At 39.8% G+C, this 26,965-nt stretch overlaps 1 protein-coding gene across 3 annotated transcripts; it reads left to right on the forward strand.

Annotated features, from left to right (window-relative positions):
- LOC122829038 (protein AF-17-like) lies at positions 1–26,158 on the forward strand. 3 transcript variants are annotated; one of them, XR_006370318.1, is made up of 21 exons: positions 1–360; positions 2,868–2,947; positions 3,045–3,099; positions 3,223–3,332; positions 9,006–9,109; positions 11,711–11,804; positions 11,963–12,070; positions 12,619–12,708; positions 13,100–13,247; positions 13,326–14,120; positions 14,585–14,784; positions 15,901–16,018; positions 16,167–16,233; positions 16,886–17,034; positions 18,420–18,617; positions 18,850–18,926; positions 19,567–19,934; positions 20,985–21,075; positions 22,147–22,359; positions 23,267–23,447; positions 23,534–26,158. XR_006370318.1 is itself a non-coding variant. In XM_044113227.1 (20 exons), the coding sequence occupies exons 1-20, from the start codon at positions 252–254 to the stop codon at positions 23,366–23,368; spliced, it is 3,276 nt and encodes a 1,091-aa protein (XP_043969162.1). In that variant the 5' UTR covers positions 1–251; the 3' UTR covers positions 23,369–26,158. The 3 variants fall into 3 exon arrangements, 2 of the variants coding, with proteins under 2 accessions (XP_043969162.1, XP_043969163.1); XM_044113227.1 differs by having other exon boundaries at positions 23,267–26,158; XM_044113228.1 differs by having other exon boundaries at positions 2–360; positions 23,263–26,158.
- Positions 26,159–26,965: the final 807 nt, after the last annotated feature.

Consider the following 26,965-nt stretch of genomic DNA (forward strand, 5'->3'; position numbering starts at 1 on the left):
ATGCGCACTGCATCTGTTCTGAGGACGGGAGGAGGACATCACGGCGAAAGCGTAGAAACTGCGAAGCAGCGCAATTTTTTACACGCCGAGATTTGGTTTCACCGCTGCGGCAAAATCACCCCTGTGCGCCCGACGCGGCAGATGACTATGCCCGGTACAGCGTTAAAGTGCCGGATGTCTACCTGACAGGCCTGGCCGAGGTCTGGACCGTTACTCGGGAGGAGAAATTTATTTCTTCATATGGGAGAAGCATGCGGGAAATGGTCGGAGGTTGCTGCGTGTGTTCAGACGAGCGAGGCTGGGCTGAGAACCCGCTGGTGTACTGTGATGGACACGGCTGCAGCGTCGCCGTTCACCAAGGTAACATTTAGCCGCCGTTAGCTTATAATTAGCGGGCAGCTGTGGTCGCTGAGCCAGGCGGCTGGAAGCAGCCAGCGGCGCTCAGAGGACGGCAGGTCTCTGAGGTAGGCTCGCTCTGTCTACGTGCGCGTTGCGAGCGTGTGGGAGGGGTAGACAGGGTAGCAGGCAGGCGTGCTGTTTGTTGTGAACGCTCAGGGCCAGGCAGGCTTGCTGACATCAAGGAAGGATGGTGCCTCCATGACCGGTCCGTGTGTGGCCGTCTGGCCCGTTCGGGTCCATGACACGCAACCAGTTTTCGCCACAAGCCAGCCCCGGTGAGGCCCGCCGGCTTGGACACTTGCTTTGTTTTATTTACCTCATAGAATTGGGTGCAGCTCATATGTCCATGTAATAAATCATCAGACTTGATTCTACGATGTTTATTATTTACAGAGCCTGGCAAAAGTATCCGCTTCTTGAACTTTTATTTTATTCTTCACATTGCAACCACAAACTTGGGACAGACCAACACAACGTAGCGCAGAATTGGGAAGTTGTGGAAAAGAAATGCATGCATGGTGGTATTTTATATATATTTTTTACATTCAAGTGTAACTAGCTGTTGTTTGAAGGCCTCAGTTAGTGAACATCACTGAGACCAAAGAACATAGCAGGCATGTTTAAACTACAACTGTCGAGTTTTTGTACACAATGTGCAATACAGTTTCATGAGGCCTCGCATAAACTATCAGGCTCATCTGGCTGTAAGAAGATGATAATCAGAGAAGGAGCCAAGAGGCCCATGGTAACTCTGGAGGAGCTTTAGACAGCCACAGCTCAGATAGGACAATTTGATGGCAGGACAACTATGGAGGAAAACACGCAGGAACAGAAATGAGACTTGGTCAGGTTTGGACTGCGTGTCTGTGAACATCCATTTTTAAGTCTTGCCACAGATTGGGCTCTGATACATCAATATGCTTTCGTTTACCTGCTCTAATTACTGTATTTCTATCAGGTGTAATAATCCTGCTGGAAGGTGAGGTTGTAATAGGATTCCCACAAAATGTTGTTTCATTCAGATTTGAATACAAATGTGCTCCATTTTTCACAGATATTATGTTCGTATGGAAAATAAAAATACATACAACCCAAGATTATGGACTTCTTTGTCCATAACAAAAATTACAATAGTAACGCTGAAGATTATGGCCGCCAAATGACAACGTGAATACTTTGCAAGGCACTATAAGATAAATGGAGTTTTGTCTCTGAAGTGACCAAGAAGTGCTTAGGTTTTATGATTGTTGAGTTAAAGGCTGAAATAGCTTTAAAGTTTATGGCTGAGATGAAAGCGTCCTATAAATATGAATGAGATGTTTATGAGGATTATTAAAACCAAACTGCATCCTGTATGAAGAAGAAACATGTCTTCCGCTGTGGATGAACTCAGTAAAGACTAAAAAGTTATGAAGCAGCAGAATAGAAATTGTTTTAAATACAATAAGGCATTTCTTTTTAAATCATATGGAAGTTGCTTTTTCTTTTTTTTTTCTTTTTTTTACATTCTTGCATCTTGTAATTTACCAAGATTCATAAATTCACTTCTTGATGTACCAAACAACATTCTGTAAAATCAATTAGCCTTTTTCAGTACATTAATTAAGGATTTTATAGTAATAAATGCTGACATTTTTACGTCTCATTCATTGGTCAAACTGTTACAGGTATTTTGAGTAATTTTGAGGTTTTGTTGGTGTGGCTGTGGGTCAGTGGAAAAGTAATCTGGAAATGACTACAAAAAAAGCAATCGAAATTTGGTAAGATTTTTGGTTTAATTTTAAGCTAATGAATAATTTATCATTTCCTCTTAAAAATCAAGTAGAAATATATCTTTGTGAGCTCTACAAAAGCTGCACAGAATCCTGAATCACAATCAACATTGCAGTGGGAATTTGTGCAATATCATAATAACATTTATTATGTTGAAGACTATGAAGTTTGATTACCAATCATTTATTTAGCCAGTTGAATAGATTTCCACTCACTTTTATGTTGACACCTGACAGTAATTTTGGTGATGGAGATGCTAAAACACTATTGTGCAGCCCAAGTGGTGGAGAACTTTTCTTTTTTTATTTGGACTTTGAATTCAGGTCAACTCTCTCTAGGGGTTAAGCAAGTTTTAGACATATTTTATGTCATTCATAATTTATTTTTAAGAGACGTAAGCAAGAAAAAAAATTGCTTAAAATCAGATTTAGTATGAAGGAATCTGAGATTTAATTTTTAGACCATATCGTCCCATCTCCAACTTCTCCACAGGACATTTTTTGTCATTTAGGTTCTTGTTTTTTTGTTGCACCATATTTGAAACACCATATTTTCCAGATACTGTGAAGCTAATACTGCTTGTCTCAAAATTCAGATCGAATAAGATTGTCCCCAAGTCTTTTTTCCTTCTGAAGAAGGAAAAAAAAACCCCAGGAAAATAGGAGTCACTTGGTTTGTTTGTGTGTTTGTCCCAGCGTGCTACGGCATCGTCCAGGTTCCCACCGGCCCGTGGTTCTGTAGGAAGTGCGAGTCACAGGAACGAGCAGCACGAGTAGTGAGTATGCCAACATGTCTCACTCTTCCCATTTCACCAGCAATGACTGATTTTTTTCCACTCACAATGAGCTCTGCTGTCTCCTCTTTTGCCTCAGAGATGCGATCTGTGTCCCCACAAGGATGGAGCCCTTAAAAGGACAGACAGTGGCGGTAAGTCTCTGTCTACCTTAATTCTCCTGATGTTTCTCTGAGCTCTACCTCAGTGCGCCTGAAACAGATTAAAGTCCTCCATAAAGAGCCTTGTCATCTTCCTCTAATCTCTCTGCTGCTCAGGCTGGGCCCACGTAGTGTGCGCGCTCTACATCCCTGAGGTGCAGTTTGCCAACGTTCTCACCATGGAGCCCATCATCCTGCAGTATGTCCCACATGAGAGATACCTCAAGGTACAAAACATGCACAACTAAGTGGAAAACCTGCATCAGTGCTGCATTAGAGAGTAGAGCTTTATCTGGAATCTGAATGTTAGGATATACTGGTTAATCCTGGAGATTACAGTCAGTGTGCTGTGCCATCTTTAATCTGCTATGCGTATTTCACGTTTTGCAAGAAGGGGATTTAATTTAAAAAAAAACTAAAAAAATCAAACTAGGTCTAAAAAAAGATAAAGTGACCTACAAAAAACAATCAAAGGAGCACATTTCTTGTGCAGAAACTGGGAGTAAAATTTCTTAGAATAATACAAGTTTGTTTTTGCAGGAGACTCGTATAAACTGAACAAGTGTTAGAGAGATGGTTCCCAAAACCAAGTAATTCACTTTTTGCAATCAAATAAGTCTGTATGCTTCTGCAGGATGAGTTGAATGGAGAACTAAGCTCCTTTTTACTTTGTTGTTTAGAGATGCACAGATCAGAGATTTTATAATTAACTATGATTGTCTAAAAATGGCTGAATTGCAGAGCTGTCTCTCTTTGCATCACTCCAGATTATTGAACAAAATTCTCTGCATATAAACCAGAATAAAATAAATTACAGCATATCTGTTTTACTGCTTACTGACCAATTTTAACTTACTAACTTTTTTTTTTTCCATATTTTTTTCATTCACTGGCTTACTTATCAACACTTATTCACAAATCCCTAGATGTTGCAGCAGCCGCATATTTCTATCCAACAGGGATAAACAAAACACAGTTTTGCTTTATGGAGGCCAGAGATTAGAACATCATACAGCTTGGTTTTATCATGACACGGTGGTGATGAAAGCGCGTTGTAGTTGAAGAGAAGTAGCTTTGGCAAAGGAAAAGATAAATTGGGTCAAAGCAAAAAAATGTCCAGGTGTTGATCACAATATCTAAACCTTCTTGGCGCCAAAGAAAAACTAACTTTTATTAAAAAATAAAAAATAAAAAAAAAACGAGCAAAAAATTAAAAGGGTGTCATTGACTGTAAGGAGAGTTTTGGTACCACTGCAGAGTCATAGAACCACAGGGTGACAAACCAGTCCTGAGAATCTTATGCCAGGAGCATTAATGGTTCAGAGTTGGTCAGACTTAATAAAACAATCATGTAATGTGGCCGTAGGAATAAGAACAACAATATTGAACATTTAAACAGTGTATCTGCTGGCCAGGCGTAGCTCTGCATCCATTCAACAAGTTTCTGCTCAGAAGGAGAGTTTAGCTGAGGTAGAAAGTGAAAATATGCTGCTGTCCTTTCCAGAAGTCTAAACTGTGTTGTTTGGCTGCTGTTCTTGACTAACAAGAACAGCAGCATTCACTCTGTCCAAATGCACAAGTTCTCATTAATTTAATTCACTAATCACTGTTAAAATTTCAATACTTTCATCCAAGACCATTAAATGATTATATATAGTGAGTCTAAGATTAAAGCAAGAGATTTTTAAATTGTTATTTGGCCTGTTTTTTTTTTTTGTTTTTTTTATGTGGATGGCGAGAGGGTGAAGATAAAGGGTCCCCTTAAGTGATAAATGAGTTGTTGTTGTGTGTGTCGTGGTTTGTTGTGTAAAAGTAAGGCTTGTGGATAAATGCATGCTGGAACTTCATTTGATGTTGAGATGCACCGCTACAACTACCTGTACTGCAGAAGGCTCCACACATATTTATTTTGGACAGTAATATGTGCTTAAATAGTATTTTAAAAGTCTTTACTGTCATCTGGAGAATCAACAGGAACTGGATTGGAAAAGAATCACATTAATTTATTGGATAGTAACTCTATATCTATATTCATATCTAAGTATATATCTGTTGATTTTTACCAATAGTTTGTAGCTCTCACTACTATTTTTTTTATGTAAATGTAAGTGAATTAATGAACAGACTGCTCTCTGGAATCTACATTATATAGGATTTTTATTTTTTATTATTTTTGAAAAACAAACAAGATTTGGTGTTGGTCACATAAATGTTGCCCCACACATCTATGCAGTGACTCAAATGTTGAAAAACAAGTGAATAGTACAATACATGATGTGTATTGTACCATTCACTCTTAGCTTTATTCTGTGTTGAATTTTTTTTCATACTTGTTTGCTTTGTTCCCACCTACACATCCTGTAAAAGCCCTAAGCTGAGTCTGTCGAGGTCACGGCCGCTGTTGTTCTGGGAACTCTGGAAGATTTCCAGTTGAAGCAGATGTAGGCTGTAGTAGCGTGAAACAAAGATGCACATTTACCATAACATTTTTTTTTTTATTCATTAGATTTAACTTGGTTTCCCTTGTCGCTTCTCCTGTGCCCCTTAAACAGCGTGTTTACAGTCTTTAATGGCTGGCTGATTGTGCATCGTTCTGATAATCTTGAGTTAATATACTTTGGTTCAATTATCATTAACACAAATATTTTTAACAAATACAACACAATATAACTGGCTTAATTTAAAACCAAGATCCACCAGCCAGGCTTTTCCTGTCGGATTTTTAAAGTCAGTTTTCTTTGAAAGCTGACCTGCAGATTCAGATTTTGTCGATAGCATTTTTTCCTCCTAAGACTATGACACACAATACTGGAAAAAAGGGGATTTAGGTTGTTGTGTTTTTGATTCATGAAGCATGTGTCCCTATACGTTTGCTTGATTTTAATGGGATATAGTAATTTATTTGTTCCTTAGTAGGGAAGTTCACTAGCAAATTGATCAAGCACACCAAGTTATGGACACAGACATTAGAGACCAATAACTAAAAACTAAATACAAATTCAAAAATATTAAGAATTTCCTTGTGTTTATTTTGTTTAAGTTATGTTTTAATATTTAAGGTAAGTAGTTAAAATATTAGTAAAACTATAAACAGCTTATTAAACTCAAAAACTGCATTGTTGCTCATGTTTGTTGATGGACCACAAATTATGTGAATTCTTAGTTTTGCTGCATTAATGCAAATCTAATGTTTATTTCCTGATGGTGAAAAATTAACTGATTCTAATTTCTTTAGATTAATTTGATTTCTGCTGCTTAGCTGAAATTTCTGCTGATTGCTAATCTGTTGTCAGTTGTATAAAACACATGCTGTGGCTATAAGCTTGCCAACGGTGGTTTTAAAACAATAATACCTCAATAGAAACACTACCTTAGTTTCCAAATGAGAATTGGGATTTTTTTTTTTTTATCAGCCACATTTCCAAACAGTATAGCAATCTTTCTTTAGCCAGACGACCAGCAGTGTGTAGCAACAGGTGGGGAGGGGCCAGCATTTCAGTACTCTATGCTACACACAGCAGTAGGAATTAGTTACTGAAACTCCAGCATCTCTTTAAAAGCGTGACAGTAAATTGTAGTGGTTTTGACACCATTACTAAAAAAAAAACCTATACATAGAAAAATTTTACTTTTCAATCCTTAATATAAGTTGATGCTGGCAGTAACTAGCAGTAAAAGGTTTAAGGGGTGGACCTTTAGGAGGACCGGATACATTTTTTTAGGATTATTTTACCAGATTGCCTGAAAACCTGGGTCCTTGGACGGCAAATAGGTGAATGAAGACTTTTGGCCGGCGGTTCATCTACATGTGTCGTATCAGATAAGCTCTCCTAAAAGGAAATCTGAGGATCATTTTGGAAATCCAGTGCCTTTGATGTTTGTGTGCATATGCCTACATATAAATACACATGTGTGAGTGTTTGAGGGCCTGGTTTCATATTACTGTCAGCTACAGTAAATTGTATGCAGCTTTGCCCCGTCAGAGCCATTCATCCAGATTTTTTGCAGCCTGCATTCCTAGACAGCCTCACAATGGACAGCGAAAACTTGAGAAGCCACTCTTCCTTTTACATGCCCGGTGCGGCTGTGTCTCCGGCTTTTCACTGCACGAGCGTCATCCTCTGAGAGCGAAACAGAGAGCTCTGTGGGATGTGGGGAATGGAGGGAAAAGGGAGAGAAAGAGCAAACGGAGACGGCTGGAGTGAAAAAGGTGAAGAGCCTGCTGTTCCTTTGTCTCGCACCTGTTGCTAGGCCTCTCCTGCCCCCTGCCAGCCTGCCCTGCTTGCTAAAGGAACGCTGACGGACAAATACAAAGCTTGCTCATTTCATCTCCTGTAGGCCCACATGTACAGTTGAAACCAGATACTTGCATATAATGTTTGGAAAGATGCATAACCTTTCTTTGTCCTCCGTCCGTGGCATAACGTCAGACTAAACATTCCCCATTTTTGGTCACTTGGGATTACTGGAATAATTTTAGGGATTATGAAGAAGTTAAATTTAACTCAGAGGTGTACATAAAAGAAGAGTTCAGTCATGTTCAATAAATTAGAGTATGCTTTGAGAAGAGGCCCATTTGTCATATTAAAAGTACAACGTATTGCACGTTTCATTTCTATCTTTAACATAGTTTTTTATTGATCTGAAGTAATATTCTAATCTTAAATATGTTTTCATTTACTGTGTTTGGCTGTGAGAGGAACTGGTTCACTTCATAGATGGCTACATAAAAAAAGAATATTACGTGAAAATATTGCAGCAATATCTCAAATCATCAACCAGGAAGCTGGAGCTTGGCCGCAAGTGGGTCTTTAAAATGAACAATGACTGATCATATTAGCAGATTAATTACAAACTGCTTGGACTGTCACCCTCAATATCATAATTTTTATTATGTAAAATGGACTTTTTTGATCTCTACGTCATCCTGTATAATGTTATAGGCGGTGCCTAAACGCTTGATCCCACAAAGCGCCACCTTTTGCACGAAGCTCTTCCTCGGAGCTGCAAGCTTCTGCCTCACAGAGCCCTCCTTCCCCCATGACTCTTCCATTCAGCTCCTTCAGACTAGCATCAGCAGCAATTAGCAAACAACTGGTGGAACATAATTTGTAGTCCAGCAGCCCTCAGGACGGTTGTAAACGGCATAATTAGAGGCCTAATTTCAAGATGTCAAATTTTGTAGTAAAACGTTTTGTAATATATTTACAGCATTGTTATTACAACCAAAGCTAACTTGATAGTGCTATAAAAATGGCACTACGTGCCTGGAAAATACATAATACTGTCCCTGTAAGGACAGCAGAGTCAATGTTTTAGAGAGACCATAACACAGCCCTGATACCATAGAAAATTTTGTGGGCAGAGCTGAAAAGACTCAGTTACACCTGTTCTTTTGGAGTTCCTTTACACTATCAGGAGAGGCTTGTCAAAAGGTATCCAAAGCATCTAAACCAATCCATAAAGTTTAAAAATTAATACTACCAAAATACCAGGTATCCAAATATAAACAGTTTCATTTAAAGAACGTTGAGCTTTGGCATTTAGCAAAAATAAATCGTCTTGGTACTCTTCACTGACCTAAACAGGAGAAGTTCAGTGCATGCAGTAATGCATTCATTGTGTAGATGTGAGCACCAAAAATATTTAAAGGTGATGACAGACGATCCAATTTCCCCAAACATCTGGTGAACAGTTCTTCTGTATCAAACCCTGAACAAACAATTTTGTTTTAAACCCTCATCTGCTAAACATCCTAATCATTTACATTAGAACTTTAATCTTTTATTTGGTGTAACTCCCTTTTATGTGTTTACTCTGGTCACATTGGTATAAACACTGCACATGCTGTGAATTATGAATCATATTTCTGTCTTTCTTTGGTGTCCTCTGCTGTCCAGACGTGTTACATCTGTGAGGACCATGGGAGGGAGAGCAAGGCGGCCTGTGGAGCCTGCATGACCTGCAACAGGCAGGGCTGCAGACAAGCTTTTCACGTTACCTGGTGAGTGATGAGCAGTGTCATCAGGTTTGTGTTTGATGTTCAGCATGTGATGGGGTTCTATGAAAGGAAATGACAAAAGGTGTAGACAAATACGCTGATGTTTTAAAATTCATCAGCATATTTGTCTGTACCGCATTCATCCTTTTGAATACTTTATGTACTTTTTCTTGTACCTTAGTTGCTTACAGTGTGTTCAATTAATGTTGACTGAGGGCTTAATTGAGCAGCCTTAAATTTAATACTAAAGTACAAAATTTAACATTATTTTCCATTTCAGAAAAGGCTCTCTGATTTGAACTGTTATTTCTCCTTAGCTTTAAATTCAGTGATGAAACCTAGAAATGCAACAATCGGGGGAACTTGTATCCATTTTGGTCAGCAAAGCTCTGACAGACCTCCGATCTGCAGACGACGATTTCAGCTAATGACAGGTTTTCTTGACAAGTAAATAGCATTGATTTGTTGTTGTTGGGGTTTTTTTGTGTTTAGATTGAAAATCTGTCTTGAAATAGTTAAATAAATTTAAAAAAAATCAAAAAGGGATGAGGTTGGAGAACTTTCTGTTTGTACCTTGCATCTTTAGAAATCTACAATTACTACAAGCGTCTCAAGAGTTTGCTGGTGAATTGTAATTGTCTAGTTTTCTTATTCATCTGCTCTGACTAAACAAACAAACCTTTTTTCAGTTAAACACAATACTTTAGTGGTACCAAATTACATTGATGGCAACACTGCTTGGCAAGGAAGTGGTTACTAAGTGAAGAAGATTCAAAGTTTGCAATTGTTTGTGTAAATTTAGATGCCTGCAGGGATGCCTGCAGGATATTATTTAAACCATCACCGCACCTGACCCACATGAACACAACCACATCCCCAACACGCATTATATGTGTGGCGCACAAAAACGGAGCACCTGACCCACAAATACACATTCATTCGATGTACGTGGCACACAGAAACGCCAACGTCGCACCGCACACCTGGCGGTCAGTTCCTGACCCATACTAAAATGCCACACTGAAGCTCATGGCATACAAGAAAAAAGCATCTGACCCGCACGAGGCTCAACGCACGCAATGCGACACAGGCACACACAATTGCGTAAATATTCCCACGTGATCTGTTTGTTATGAATAACACAGAATAATAAAAAAGGAAGACAAAATCTTTTCTATTAGGAGTGAACTCTCCACCTGCAGGTTCTCAGGTTCTGAGTCTGTGACATCCAGAGAAGGAGTAGCTGAAGTGACAGCATCTTACAAGTATGCTTACTCAGTTTTAGTTAGCTTTACTCCACTGTTGCATTTAACTTGGGGAAAAAGTGCCAAACTAACCAGCTAAATTTTTGTTTAGGGTGCATTTCCCCTTGCATGAAGGGGGGAAAAAATTTGAAATGAAATAATTGTACAAAGAATTTTTAAAACAACTCAAAGGGAAACCCCAAGGTACTCACAGCATGGAGACCTGCATCCTATATAAGTGCATATTCAGTAAGTTGGCTATAGTTTTTCAGTCCTGATTAGCTTAAAAGCTAATTTTAGCTAAAATGCTGCTAGGTAGATTTGATTTATTGTCATTGTGGCGTAAATTGTACAACAAAATTAGTAGTACAATTGTTCTTAGGGCATTTGTAAACAAACAGTCAAAACAGATAATACTGGTGTGTTCTGGGGAAAAAAATGCTGCTATTATCATGTTAGCTTAAGCTGGCTTGTTGTATAACATTTACTTAATTCATTTAGTAAGTTAACATTTGCTTTTGGGTCAAAATTATGTATAATATTGCCTCTACTCTTAAGATAATCAGAATATATTTTGAAACATGTATTTTCTTTTTCTTCTTGTATCTGTGTGAGAGAGCAGCCACGTTAAAATTGCGCTTTACTAAAGTTCTAAAACACAGAAAATGGCGACAGACAACATTATAGACTGTCTAGAGTTTCTTGTTAAGCATTAATACCTCCAAGCCACATTTTTTAATGTTTATTAATTAAAAGAGACTGTAGATCCTTACTATAAAATTTCCAAACAATTGTCAGCGTGCCCAGTACATAGTATATAGCTGTTTCTCTATACTATGTTTAGTCTTCCTGTTACCTGCTTACCTTTCACTCCGTTTATAAGTAGCAGGCTGAATTAACAGTCTGCTGTAGAAAATGGTCTTCTTTGAAATAGCTCCTCACACCGTTTTGTTTCTCTGACTTTATTTTAGGCACATCTCTGATACTTTTAATATATAACTTATAGTCCAAATCTTGTTGCCACATAGTGCAGCCAGATCTCAGTACGCAGCATGAAGCGAAGAAAAACCTTATCTAAACTTCTATCTTGAGGATCATCGAACATGGAAATTTAACTCAAATACCAGCATCAACATTACATGTTATTGAAATGAATGATGGTCAAATGTATTTATCTTGTCGCGTTTTGAATGCAACCGAATGTTCTTAATATAAAGACCAAATGTTGACTAGGTTGTGAAGAAATCCGGAATAAACTTGAACTCATTCGGTCATGACTGATCTCTCAGGTTCAACTGTGTTGTCTGGCTTGTGTAGAAACCTGACTCTGACCTATGACCCTGTGCTATACTTTGCTCAGTGCTCAGATGGCTGGTCTGCTGTGTGAGGAAGAAGGTCCAGAAGCTGACAACGTTAAATACTGTGGTTACTGCAAGCATCACTACAACAAAATGGTACAAAGAAAATCATTGTTTCTGTATTTAGCCTACTTTTCGGAGAGATTTGTGTTGTTGGTTTTTTTTGTGTCATTATTGTAATTTTTAAAAATATGTACAATGAAGGAAAAGCTTATTTTTCTTTTTGTTTGTTGTTTGTTTTTTGTTTTTTACAGCAGAAGAAGTTGCGTTCAAGCGAAAATGCTAGTAGCTCCTTCAGTCATCCCAGTGGGCGCTCCAGTTCTCCATCGCAGGAAAAACATCACCACCATAAACAGAGGAAGGTAAACAACTCTTTGGTTTGATTTAGTTTGAGTAAGTTGGTATTTACTAACAACTGACTATCTCTCTCCTCAGAATAAAGTCAATTTGTTTTTTTCCTCTACTTTTTGTAAAGGACAGAGATGGATTGAAACAACTAAAGTGAAGCTTTTGCTATAAAAATAGTGAGGCCAGTCAGTAATGAATGTCAATCAGTGAGATCAATAATCAAGACTCTATATAGATTATTGAAAAGACAAAAGGTAGCAATAAAAACAAAGCAGGAGAAGGAATGTGTTCAATCAGTTTATTTATGATCAGTGGAGAGAAATGCTTCCCTTTTACAGAAATAAATCTAAAATTTGAAGTCAATGTGCTAGAAAATATTTCCAAGATGAAATAGATAGTTGAGTTTTTTATTGAAGAACTTTAAAAGTGAGGAAATTCATTCTCACTTTAATCCTGAATTTACAGGGAGGTAAAATGAAAGAAATGTATATCTCTGCACCGTAAAGTTGACAGATGTTTGTTTTGTACACATGCTGACCATTCTACAATGTGTGTGTTTTAGAGTCATAAAGACAAGATTCGCCAGAAAGAGCGGCACAAGAAGTCTTCGGACAGCATAAGCTCCTCCATAACAACAAGCAGTATAGAAAAGGTACAAACAACCAAACCACAGACCGTCTTAAGACACGCTGGTCACATTAGTACCAAATATTAAAGGAGACATGATGCAATTTAGCTTCAAGTTGACACACTTTCTTCCATCACTATTAAAGTTTTTTGACATACTTTGGTAAGAATGCAGTAGCATCACATTACTGTTATATAATGATGTAATGAAAGTTCTTTGTTGATTTATATAGTTGCGTAAATGCACTAACTGACTTTAAAAAACTATGTTTACTCCTAAAGCAAAAACAACAGTTAAAACAGATTGATATATCATTCTGAAAGTACATTGAATTGAGCATGATCTGAGATGGAACATTATTAAAGATGCACATCCAAAACAACACTCTTCTGTTGTTTTGGATGTGCGTGGATAGATATCTTCAACACATCATAGCAGCAAAGAAGGCGAAGGGAAGCCGAAGAAGCTGAGCTCCCACGGTCACGGTCACCGGAGTAAGAAGACGGGGAGCACCGGAAAAAGCTGCTCCTCCTCCTCCTGCTCCTCCAGCCCGTTCAACACCGGTACTGCCTGCAGCATTTCCATCACGGTGTAAAGTTGTTTCGAGTGTTTGTGTCTGACTGTTTTTGTGGCTCCTGCAGGCGGATCCCTGTCAGCCACTCAGGATTTCCATCAGTTCTCATCTTCCTCCCGCTTGGAGCGTGAGCACGACCGTGGAGGCGACGACCACAACGGAGAGAAACGCAAGGAGCGCCACAGGAGGTCTGCAGTGCAGGAGGAGGAGGATGAAGAAGAGGAAGAGAAAGATGACAAAGATGAAGAGGAGGAGGAGGAAGAAGAGGAGGAGGAAGACTGTAAATACCAAAAGCCCCCCGCGTTGACCCCGGCTGATTGCCCCCTCTCAGGGTCTCAAAGCCACGAGCGGACGGAGAGCAACTCGAGCCCCTTCGAGAACAAAGTCACCATCTCCACCTTTGGCTCCATCATGCGCATCACTTCCTCTTCAGGGTTGGGCAGCACCTGCAAAATCCGCAAAATTTCCTCCTCGAGCGACTACAAGCCCTCCAAATCCCTCTCAAAGCCCTCTCAGGTTAGCGTGCCTCCCGTCCTGGAGGACGCCGGCATGAAGGACAAGATCGCCCCCCCGCCGCTGCCCCGAGAACGGAGGCACCATAGCAACAAGAAGAGCCGCCACGGCCCGGGGCGCCCGCGTGGGAGCAAGAACCGAGAGCGGAGGGATGAGGACCATCACCACCACCATTCAGACGCACCAGCGCTGCCCCCCCCAGCCTTGAGTTCCTCTCTCTACCAGAGCCCATCATCATCGTCCCACCCTGCTTTCCCTTCCACGCTGCCTCCCACCTCCTCTACAACCTCTTCTTCCTCCTCTGCTAGGAGTTTTTCTGCAGGTCGCAGCAACTCTTTGCTCGGCTCCGGTGAGTCTGACTGGGTGGGCGTGTGTGGTAGCCCTCTAACATCCTGTGTGTATGTGTGTGCATTGCTATTTGTTTGAACTCTGCTGTATTCATTTTCAAGCTCGACTCTAAATTGTCGAAGTATTTCCATTACACCCATCAGCTTATCTGAGAATCATGACCTCAGAGGTACAGAGGAAGTGAAAAGCCATCCAGGATCAACAGATTTAGCCTCATGACACTGCTTTTATATTTTGTAAATCTGCTTCGTAGTACTGTTGAATCTGTGAGGCAGAGATATTGTCCTAGATATGGTTTGCTGTGTGAGCTGCACATTTCCTGGCCTACTTTCCGACTCAGCCTCTTGGGTCCCTTATGTGATTTTGAGCTTCACAACTTGCACACAAGAGAGGAAAAAACCCTTGGGGTTTTTTTGTTTCCTCCTAGGTTTTTGAATTTGATTCCTTTTTCCCGTCCTCACTCAGGTATCTACTCCAGTCTCAAGGATCCTCTCACGCTTGGTGCCGGAGTCTGCAGCACCCCTCTCTCCCTCAGTGGAGGAGTGTGCGCCACCTCCTTGTCCCTAGGAGGAGCAATGTGTAGCACTCCTCTCTCCTCAGGACTGCTTTCATCTCACGGCTCCTCACTCTCTCTTCCGTCTGTCAGCGCTGTTTCAAACACGCAGGTATGCCAGAGAAAATTCACTCAGACACCGTCAGGAAACTCAAGTCATCGTCGTTTCTAATCAGTAAAGAGAAACTTCAGTTGATCAAAGTGCTGCACAAGCTTGAAAGAAAACAGATTCCAGCTTCCTGCTGGCCTACGCTGATGTGTCCCCAAGTTGCCTATAGATCAGTAAATAATTGTTTACAGTGTAAAACACTGAGTGATCAGTATGGCTAGAAAATATGTAAATAAATTCAGCATTTCATTTAATCTCAGTATACAGGCAGCTGTTCTGTGAAGACCTCAAAGGTCTGTTAGAGTGCTTCACACAAAGCACATATGATTTCAATTGATGGTTGATTAACAAGCTTTTGCTGAATTGCAATCATCTGAACGGGAAACATCTAAAACATGCAGGTCAGGCTGCCTTTAGGACCGGGGTTGGGAAATGCAGCGCTAGAGAACATTAGCAAACAAACAACATCATAAAAACCGAGAATTAAGGACGCCTGGTGAAACAGACGCTCAGTAATCCATCATTGGTTTCACAAATGGAGCACAGTTCTGCTCAGTTATCATTGGGATGTTCTGCGTTGTTCAGAAATCAGTAGAATTTCTCACTTTTTTAAAATTTTTATATGTCATTTTGGAAATTTAAATCTAGTTTTAGCCAGATCAATTTTTCACAGATGTGCATTTCTTTTATTCAATATTTTTATAGTTGGTTTTTTTAATATTACAAAATAAGCAAATGACATGAGATTTACATTAAACAACCGAAAGTAAACAAATTTAAATAATAAAAGAATAAAAAGCAAATAAATAGCACCCATTACAGAAAAACAAAACAAAAACAAACAAAAAACTCAGCACTAATCATTTTCTTAGTTAATTTCCTTCATAATGCTCACAAACTCGGTCATCGTTTCTTCAGAATTTCCTCCCTTTCCTCTGACAGTACAAGCGAGTCGTTCCAGTACAATCAAAACGTGCCATCTCCTTCACCCACATATGATTTGAGGGTACATCCATTTTCCTCCAGTACAAAGATATGAACCACCTGGCCTCAATGTGGGTTTTTAGTACCAACGGAGGCTTTCTGTCTGTCTGTCTGACATTGATCTTTGTCTCTCAGGTCCATTCCAGCTCCAGCGCCTCCTACAGTCTGAACTCCTCTCAGCCTTTTGCCAGCTGTCTCTCCACTGCCTCGACACTGCCGTCACTACTGAGCCAAGGCCAGACCTCATTGCCAGGTGACAACAAGCGTATTTCATTTTCTCCTGCAAAAATACTCTTGTATGTCACTGGTAATTACTCTGCATCTAATTATTAAAATTTAAACACAGTAAAGTTTTAGTCAAGCTGTCGTTCTGTTGGTAATTTATCTGTTCTGGTTGTCAGAGTCCGACATTGATGACTGCCGCTTCCAGTGTCAGGGAAACTCGCCGAGAGAGAGTCTTTCCTCACAGTACGTCTTTGCGTTTTTCTATCTGTGTTTATTTTAGCTTTTTAAATGCATAACTATTCTAGGTCAGTACAAAGAAGCATAAAAGGCCTAAAAATGTGATAATAAAGTAAATAAATTAGTCATTAAATAACTTTTTACAGGTCAAAATATTAATGTATCTGTAAATAAGAAAAATACATCTATATATAATAATTTATTGATTTCTAATTTACTACATACTTTGGAAAATAATGAAATGATCACTGCTACATTTTTAGCAATTTATTTTAGTTATTACATGTGCTGCATGACCATATGAAATATTTCATACTTTTATTGTTGGCATCTGATTGGTTACCCAAATTATAGTTATTATTTACATTTTTTTTTAAAAACGTATTTTATTAAATTAACAGTTTACAATATATTTATTGTATATTTTATTTCCGCTGAAAATTCTTTTTTTTTTTCTTTTACTTAACAATTTAATATTTTACTTAGTGGTCGAATTGATTATACAATAAATATAAACAACATATATGTTTTTTTAACTTTGGTTTGCTCGTAGTCGCTCGTTGGAAAATAAGAGCTGGATCACCAACGAGGTGACAGGCTGGAGTTAAAATGAAAGATAACCCAGAGTCTGACCAGTTTTGTCCTCGTCCCTCTACAGGTCTCCCATGAGCTGTCTTCCTCTCCTGTTTGACCAGAGAGATGGACTGGGCTCTGGAGTCAGATCCCGTCCTGAGAACGTTCCCCCTGCAAGCTCCCACATCGAGCTCCTGTTGGAGAAACACGGAAACGGAGAGATGGGGGTCAACAGTGAGTAGTTGGAATCATTTTGGTCTCAGTCTCGATCAGTTAAACTTAAATAATGTTTGTTTGGTTTTTTTTTGTTTATTGTGGTAACAGAGTGTAAGGATCCTGCCGACTCACTCCTTTGAGTTTAGGAGCCACTTTATGACCAACTGATTCAGAGCTAAAAACCATACATGGCTTGCTAAGCTAGTTTCCCTTGAGCAATAGACCTCAAATGGGTGCAGGTCATTTTGCCTTTTTGCTATTTTGAAATTTTGGTCTCTTTGTCTCTAGTTTCTTTGGTTGTAAAACGTTGTCTGTCACAGCAGGCGTGCACATTTTAAATCAAGTTTTTCATCCTTGGGAATCAGAACCGTCTCTCTTGAATAGATGTGACCTCTGGACTTTTCCATACTGGTTTTACTTGCATATCACAGTTTTAAGAGACAAATATGGCACCTTAAGGCATCCGGAGATTATAACCAAGAAGAATTATTCTATAAGAAGATTACAAGGTCTTGACATAATCATCTAGGGTTGTCCCACGTTGTTTAACGACATTGTGATGTTGGTGGACGTGATCCTCTGACTTTGAAGAACATAATAAAAATTTCCCTTTTTTTATTCTAACATTTAAATAATTATGCTTACTGACCTAAAATGGGAACAGCCAAATTTATTGTCCAATGGTGTGGAAAATGTGTCTTTTACATGTTGATATCTGATTTCAACTAATGCTTGAAAACTCAATATCTGTGCAGTGGATAGTTCAGAGTTTACCATTACGGTACACTTGTTAAATATGCTTTGAGCGCATGAGTTTCTGTAATTTAACCTTGATATTCTGTTGGTCCAGGAAGAAAAAAACATGTTGTGACACCAACTAAAATCTGCCAGCTTCTTCATTTATTTTCTAAACACGTCTGACTCAGCACACAAAGCTTCACTCTTCAGTAAAGTTTGTTTTGCTTCTGCTGGCAACGTTTTTCTGTGGATATTTCTTAGTAACGTGCAGGGCTGTTTCTAAGCAGACGGTGCAGATCTGGTTGGACAAATACAGACAGATGGGTATCTGCAGCTCCCAATATAATCTGTCATTGTAAAGTGAAGATTGAAAGGAAAAACCTAGACTTCTTTTATATAATAAAAATAAAAAACATCTGTATGGCCAAAAACACAGTTTTGCTAGCCTTATGCATGAAGGTTGTGGAAACTTACCCACATAGCTCACCTGGTAAAATTGAACTTGTGGATGAGTTTCATCCACAACTGTGTACTATTCTGACCCCAGAGAAACACTGGCTAGTTATCGCTTATATTTTTTTGATCACCCTCGCTAACCTTTCTTCTCTCTGGAAATCACCCGTCACTGAAAGTTTCTCGTGACATTCACGCTCTCTCTCTTTCAGTTGTGGAGATGTTGAAGTCTCTGCACTCGCTGCAGCAGGAGAACCAGCGCCTCCAGGACCAGATCCTCAGCTTAACAGCAAAGAGGGAGCGGCTGCAGCTGCTCAACACTGAGCTGGCGCTGCCTTTCCAGCCCCACATCCACACCGGACCAGGCCTGCACTCATCCTCTCAGATCAGCTTTCTGTCATCTTCTCAAGGTTAGGCTCTTCATCTCTGGCGCCCTCAGGATTCTGTCCCCTCGTCGTGCCATAGAGCCTTCTAACACTCCCACTTCCGTTTAGCAGCACCAGAATGTTAATATGATTAGCTTGAAGAGAGATGGAGTAGTTCTAACATAGTTCTTTGCTGTGGCTTTACCGAACATAATAGATTGTGGTAAACTTAGAAATTGTAGTTTTTACCCTGTGAATATTCCTCTCATTTCCTTAGACCCCCTGAGCACCAATAAGAGTCCCCTCTCCAAAAGCTGCTTCCTGAATGACACCTCCTTTGTTACCTCATCAGAGGTGAGAAACTTCTCCTCCTTCTTCATAGGGCCGGGCAGCATGGCTGATAAACGAGTCATGATTTTGTATCAGTTGATATCGATTATTACTGGGGGTTTTTTTGTGTGTGTGTGTTTTAAATAGTTGAAATACTGCCAGCCTGGTGACCTTTTCTGTTTTATCCACAGTTTCTTCTCCACTTGTTGTACTCATCTTCTCCCATCACTCCACACAGTTCTTTTTATTGTTAGGGAGTTATGAAGCGTAGTGGGAAAACATGAAACTGCTGCTTCGCAACTTACTCAACAGTTTATTGACTAACAACTTGTTGATCACTAGTCAACAGTGAGTGAATGAGTTAGTTGTTGCCACCCACTTTGCACAGCTAGCCATGAGAGGCTGAGCGGCTAACGGCTTTCCTCTGCCTACATCCCCCCGAATGCTGTGCAGTTCTGGATCAGAGTTCAGTGAAATTATTGAAAATTCTATTGGACCCATTACCTGTTGATATTGATCAACTTTCTATTGCGAAATCACCAAACACTCCAGCAGCGATATCACTATCAAACAGACAGGAGAATAATCTCTCCTGTCTGTTTATTTTACGATAAAGGAAATATGCAATAAATAGCTAACAGTCAGTTTTGTGTTTTTGATCCAGGAGCTCCACTCTAATAGTCCGTCCCGCAGCAGTTCGTCGCTCTCCTTCCAGGGTACCCCCCCTCCTCAACAGAGTCCCGCCTCCTTCGGCCAGCCCCTGCTGAACGGTTTGAACCGAGGGCCCAGCGACGTTTTGGGGAGCATCAGTCAGTCCGGCGCCTCTGCTCTGCCAGCGGGTGGGCTCATCGCGTCCATCGCAGGGAGCCCGCAGCTGAACATGAACGGTGTCCTGGGCGGTCTGAACGGCGTGATCCAGTCTCCCGTGCAGAGCGCTCAGCAGCCGTCGCTCCCCGCCCTGCGCCCCCAGCCTCCTCCGCTCAACCCCCAGGCGCTGGCCCAGGGGTTTCAGCTTCCTAAGAACGTGAGCCCGTATGTAGCCGCTTCGCTTCCATTTGTTGTTGTTGTTCTTAGAGATGCACTGATCCACAAGATGAGCTTTAATTCATTGTAGACCACTTTGATAAACCAAGGACAACGTCATGCAAAAGTATTCACACTCCTCGATTGTTGCGTATTTTGTTACATTACGACCATAACCTTTGATGTACTTTATTGGGGATTTGTGTGATGTAACATCAACTATTGCATAAAAAGGGAGAAAAAAAGAATAAATTGTTTTCAACATTTTTGTCACTAATAATAGTTTGAACTGTGGTCCTCAAAATACTAGCTTTTTGTGCTCATATCTGACACAAATGGCATTGACCAAAATGTTAGAGATGAGAAAGAGAGGAAAGAAGAAAATGGGCACAAATCACATTACCATTGCAAAATTTAATAGTAAAGTTGCCAGCAGAAGACTTTCTAATGGTGCGTTCCCACCAAAAGCGTTTTGAGCGTCAGGCACATTCGGTTTTCAAAGTCTGTGTGGAGGCACGTCTAGGGCCATTGCAGCGCGCTTCGAGCGTCTGGTGTGGCAAAATTTGAACAATTTGAAGCCTTTGGAGGGTCTGAAGCGTAAAGAGCTTCCAATGGAAAACAACGGCTAGAGCTGACATGTATGACACGCCCTCGACGCGCCGCCACATAGACTTTGATCGTAAACCAGACGCGCGAAACGCATTCATAGTTCACACACGTCGAAGTTGAAGCGTCTGGCGCTTTTTTGACGCACGTAACATTTTTGGAGTGAACGCACCGTTATATTGTGCAGCCGGGTAGACAATATCACGTGGCTACTTTCAATTCACAGAAATGCACTTTATGTAGCTCTGTCATGTCGACTCTCAGTAAAATACATTGAGCTTTATGGGGTGTTAAGAAGTACAAAATGTGGAAACGTGAACCTATTTGCAGGGCACTCTTGAACTCCTTGATCTTTGTTTTGGTTTGAACAAAAACCAGTACTACACTTTATCCTTTAACCAGAGAAGTCATTGCCTGCTTTGTGAGCTGACTTGGTGTTTTCGTTTGTTCCAGGTCTTCTTTTCTGTCTGAGCAGCAGAAGCAGCTTCTCCTCGACCAGCAGCAGCAGCTCCAGCAGTTCCTCACCTCACAGAACTTCACACCGGTAGTGGCACTACATTTGTCACTTCATCTCATATTTCTTGATCGTGTGAATGCAGTCAGAGTCATTAAAAAGAGAAACCGCGCCTCTTCTTGTAGCCTGAGGAAGTGTAGTTGCCTCCATCTCCTCAAAAACCAGGTCTGCTAGGTACAACAGGAAGGGATGGCATTTAAAAATACTGGTTCACTTAGTCAGATGTTACTCTATAATTTGTTTTATGTGTAGAAATATTTATGTTCATCACTGTAATTTCAATGATTACTTTCTTTGTTTTTGTTATTGACTTTAATGCCTATCATTATTATTAGTTAGTACTATCTATTTCTTATTGTAAAAAATTACATTTACTGTCTTCATCCTTGATGGTGTTGCTATTATATATGGCGGTTAAACCAATTTAATTACTATTGTAGCCCTAACAAATGTTCACACATCTTAATAGAGCTCACATAATCCCAGTCTCCCTGGTCTCAGTTTACAGAATCCACTTTATGTAGTTGCTCTCTATAAATGTGGGTTGATCACAGCACAAGTTGCAAACTGTGCTGCTTAGTGAAAACCCCAAGTGCTAAGCACAGCTGCCTCCTCCCATATAGAGTGTTTCTTTCACCAAAGTGATGCAGCAACGCTTATTTGACTTGCAAACTGCTGAAAGTCTGCTGGGGTTTCAACCAGTCATGCGCTTTGACACTCTAATTATAGAAACCAGTTTGTTTCCTGTTTGACTGTGAAGTTGAGTAGTTGTCACGATAAGGGGACTGAAGATTTCTTACTTTTGTTCTGTTACAAAAACAGGTAAAAAAAAAAAAAAAAGATTTTTAAGGTTTGCTGCAGTGCATCTGGAGCAAGAAGTCTCAAACTCTTCTAATCTCGCAGCATTCAGAGCAAAGTGATGATTCTGTAGCTCTAAACCTTTGTAACCTCCGTCGAGCTGGTTGCATGGCTCCCTGCAGTTTATCGCTCTCTCCCTCTCTTTGCTTTTCAAACGCGGCTGCTGGCCTCCGTGATCATTGAAACGGCAGTTTTGTTCTGATCACAGATCAGTTGACCTGCAGCGCTCTCCTCCTCCTCCAGGAGCAGCAGGCGATGCTGTGCCAGATGCTGCAGCAGCAGAGGCAGAGGGAGCTGCAGCGCCTCACGCTGACGGGAGCGCTCAACTCAACCCCTAACTCGCCCTTGATCTCCCAGTCGCCCAACCTGTTGTCATCGGCAACCGCCTCTCCCCTACAGGGGAGCCAAGCGGGGGGTCTCTTTGGTCTTCAGGACAATGTGCTCCACAAACCTGGGGTGAGTATTGCTGCAGGATTTCATAACGTGTCGAACCCGAAGAACAGCTGAATCCATCGTGGTTCAAGCCAACAAGCCATGATTGAGCTTTTCCTCCAGAGGATTAAAACTATGGCTGCTGCAATGAGTCAATATGATCAAGCCCCAAACCTTTCTGAAAGAAAACAGGCATATTTATTCATCTTCTTCTGACATTTGAATGTTTGTTCTGTTGTTTTAGAGGATTTTTTAAAAGCTGCAGTGATGCACAATCCTTGTTGTATGACCTTTCCGAAATAGAGTAATATCTTTTCTATAATTAGATGTATCCTCCAACATCAATCAGGGTTTCTACAAAGCCTGAAATTTGAATTTGATGTTGGTTTCTATTTCAGGATAAGGGAGAAAAAGAAGAGAATAGAAGAATTAGACTTTATTTCTTATCACTCTGTCCACATGTTTTCTCTTACCTCCATTTTTTTTCTCGCTCTTGTAAATGTTTTTCTTTCATTCTTAAGTCTAAATATACAAATAAAATGAATTATGGTTCACATTAAAGCAAGTGTTACTATTGCATATATTAACAAAACCAACCTTTTTTTTTTTTTAGCAATACCAAGAGAGAAATGCCTCTTTATAGTGAAAAAATTATACACTGGTACTTTTAAAAGTCCAAAAGACTTTCCAGAGGTGATTCTACTGAAAGCTGATTCAAGGTTACAGAATACAAATCCACGAAATACTTAAAAAAAATAAGAATTATGCATTTCATTTTTTTTCCACATTATGATTATGGGTTATGTTTTGTCTATCACCAGCCAAAATCCCAATAAAATACAGTAACGTTTCTGGTGATCAACAGTAATAAATAGACATTCTAAATAATTCCTGCTATTTAATTGCATTCGGACATTTTTTCCCCAGACAGCCGGAGAGAAGGCAGGAGACAAGAACGGCTGAAGTGTTTTTCCCCGTTGCTCCCTGTCCAATTCAGATGACGACGTCCCGTCAGAATCGGCGGTTTCTGTGAAGTTCTGGGCTCTCAAGTCTCTCCTTCCTCTGTCATCTTCATCTGACAAACTTCTATGAATGTAAAACGTGACATTAAGGTAAAGTTTTTTTTGTGTGTGTGTGTGTTTTGAAGCTCTTCATATTAGAGGTCCATCTTATGGGTTTTTTTGTCTTTGTCATTTAGGCAGCTTTCAGAGAGCATGACTACAGTGGTCTCTTCTTTAAATTGCACTATTTTGTTAGCTTGACCAATGGGGGCTGCTTATGAAGCTCACTGCTGCAGGAGCCGGGTGGGCTTTTTAATTTTGACATTTGATATGAAGGTCAAGAGTTTGGCTCTGACTACTCGAGCACTGACATCTCCCTCCGCCGCGCAAACCAGCGCTTCCAGTCGGTCCGCGAGGAAGCACTTCCGGCACCCTCCCGCTGTCTTCCTCGATATATTCCGTCTTCCCGTTTGCGTTCACCCTGTTTCGTCCTCATCCTTTGAACATTTCGGCCTCGCGCTGGCACTTAAGTATAAGATGTAGACAAGTTGGTGTGTTGTTAGTGGCGTTTCCTCATTAAGCTAGTTATTACCTCAAACTTTCTGCCAGCTGTGCTCCGTTGTTTATTTTGTGCAGAGTCATTACCGTAGCAGCCTTCAGTGGATAGGAATGACCACCTAAAAATAATGTTAAAAAAAATTTAAAAAAACAAAATAAAAAAACGTGGCATTCACTCGATTTTAACTTTGAAAAATAAACAAGCAGCACGCCGTCGACAGTGAGGGACGTCTGCTGTTTCGTTCCATCCCACGATGAGAGTTCCTTCCGTCTTTTATATCCTTCCAGTTGCTGTCGAGATTAAACAGACGAAACCAAATTTTTTTGGAAAGGGAATCATTGGGTTTTCCTGAACGAGTGCGCATGTTTAGTCATCCACAGACTCCCTTCTGAAGGATGCACAGTGGGCCACCACGAACTGAGGAGGTTTATGACTTGTGAGTATTTTTTGCACTCTTGTCCTGAAGCTCTTTGTGTTACCTTCACACATGGATAACTCTTAACTAGCTCTTCTTTTAGCAATACTGGATAGATAATGCCTTAATAAATGAGGTAGATTTACAGGGAGAGCCCAGCAGCCCACAGGCTCACTCTGTCCTCTTTGTCTTTGATAGGTTTTGTTTTTAACTCGGGCACATGGAGGCTTTTATTGTTTGTTTTTAAATGAACTTCTTAAACTCATTTATACTTTTGATAGCTGACTGAAGATTTCAACAGTGAAAACTTGTGAATAACCGTATGGTCAAGTGTCAAATCATTTTCTATTGTGACTTTTGTGTTCACATGCAGAGCTCTTTAGTTTATTGTTGTGCTTCAGAAGACTGAGAAACGGTCATTTGTAGCACATGTTGCAGTCATAGGAAAGAGTTGAACTCTTTGACATAGCAGTGTTTGATGCGTAATGTGACTGTTATCGGCACTGAGACGACAGCGAAACCCTGTCGTAGAGGCTGACCTTCCTCCACTCTGATTCTTCGACCGTAGCCCGTTTGACTTGGTTTTACCTACACGTCGATTTTCTCTAATTTACATCTCTCACTTGAGTTTCTGAGCTGTTTACTTTCTGTTTGCAAGTCTCCCAAACTGTCGGTGATAGGTTTGTTTCAGATTCAAGCATCTCCCTGGTTTGTGAGACAGTGCCTTGTAAAAAATATTCATTCCTCTTGAACTTTTATCAGATTGTCTGAAGCTACAAGAAACTTCTTAATCTTTTTTTTTTTTTTTTGACAGAGCAACACAAAAGAAGTGTATTCAGTGTAAATAGAAGATAAATAAGAAATTATTTCATTCATAAAGTTATTTTGTATGAACCTGTAAACAGAAACTGGGATTAAATGACACACATCTAAACCGTTTATTTAGTATGTGACTTTTGAAGTCGGTTTCATTGGATTTAATTTGGCATGCTAGAGTAGTTGGGATTGAAAACAATTCAATGACACATTTTTCAGTTTCTGTAAAACCACCTGACAATTATGTGCCCCTTTGTACCATAAAAATTTGAATAAAATGCATTGAAGTTTGTGGTTGTAAGAAGTTTAAGGATCTGAATTCTTTTGCCAGGCATGTGTACTTGTAGCAGTGACAGAAGGAGAACGTTGGTTATGTTTTATTAGTGTAACTGCAAGATGAAGGTTTGTCGTCATTAGGATTTTCCTCTCGGCCAAGAAAAAGTTCAGACTCAAAGAGTGGAGCAAAGGTTTGCTGAAGCGGTTTCTTTGTCATGTTGCACTGGGGCCCTGCGAGCCCAAATGTAAATGGTTTTTATGACTTTTTTTTATATATATATTATTATTATTTTAATAATAACTTGTAAACTTTAATATGTTTGTGTAAAGACACATTCATTCCTTTGAGGTTTGGGTAACAGACATATTCCATGTTATGAATGTCGTACTGTGTATCTTTTATGTATTGCAACATTTAAGCACCTGGCTCTAAATGAGACGTCAGCTATTAGGATATGGATTGCATGAAATGCAGTGATGTCTCTCAAATGTATAGCTAAATACCAAGTTATAACTATGCATCATTTAAAATGCATTGTTCCCATGAATTAATAATTAAAAAAAGAGATAAATGAAATGGAATTATAAGAAGAAAAGCACGTTGTTGTCGTTGTACAGTGAATTTGTTTGACAGAACTGATCGAAACAAATTGACAATATTCAGATTTCAAAGCCCTGTAAAGTATTTTGATATTTTTGTGTGCAAAATTAAAAAGAAAACTTTTTTGTCAATAAATGTATTTTACTGAGTTGTTTCATGGTGCTTTCCGCTGTCTATTCTTTCTTGCAATTTGCGTTGGTGTCCTCTTAAAAACCTGCTTTCTTTTTGGACTTATAAAGCTACAAATGCATGACTATGTAAAGTATATGAAAAGTCTGGACAAAGATTGGGTAAATGTGGTTATTGTGGAAACAATTTTACTCCTTGCTTATTTTTATAGAACAAATTTAAAATATCCATACTTCTCCCAAAGTATGGTCTGATGAAACCAAAGTTGAATGTTGAGATTATAATTCCAGCATGTATGTTTCGCCACAACAAAAGAACACCATGTCCACAGTGAGGCATGGCGGTGGCTGCATCGTTCTGTGGGACTGTTTTTGGAGGGAGTTGAGAACTGTTCCGAATATTTGTGATGATTATATTAAGCATTCAGGCTAGGAACCTGAAGATGAAGCAGAACCTTATACCTTTACATGCAAGGAGTTGGTATTCAAATCCGGAAAAGTTTATCTTCACCTTACGTTTTGGGGATGGCTCATTGCCAGAATGCATACCGGTACTTTGGGAGAAATGTATATTTTTAACCCAGTTGATTTAGAAAGTAAACAATGAGGGATAATCTATACTGAACATTTTTGGAAATGATTCAGACCTTTGTTTTCCAATGTAAACCTGCCTATACCGAAACAATCTGAAGACAAAATTACTTATATCATCTTTAAATGATGTCAAACTGGCTACTGGGAAATCTGGTTGTTTTGTATGTGTTCAATACTGTAGAGGAGGAGGAGGCTCACTATGATTGAAACCAAAAACAGGAACCAGGTGGAACAACAACC

The sequence above is a fragment of the Gambusia affinis genome, linkage group LG04, assembly GCF_019740435.1.
Source record: "Gambusia affinis linkage group LG04, SWU_Gaff_1.0, whole genome shotgun sequence".
Taxonomy (NCBI): Eukaryota; Metazoa; Chordata; class Actinopteri; order Cyprinodontiformes; family Poeciliidae; genus Gambusia; species Gambusia affinis.

What these genes read in the sequence shown, in the direction of transcription:
- LOC122829038 (XM_044113227.1), top strand. Translation starts at nt 252, where the DNA reads ATGCGGGAAATGGTCGGAGGTTGCTGCGTGTGTTCAGACGAGCGAGGC. An exon ending in AGAGAGAGTCTTTCCTCACA is followed by an intron (nt 16,234 to 16,885) that starts GTACGTCTTTGC and finishes GTCCCTCTACAG; the next exon opens with GTCTCCCATGAGCTGTCTTC. An exon ending in CCTTTGTTACCTCATCAGAG is followed by an intron (nt 18,927 to 19,566) that starts GTGAGAAACTTC and finishes TTTTTGATCCAG; the next exon opens with GAGCTCCACTCTAATAGTCC.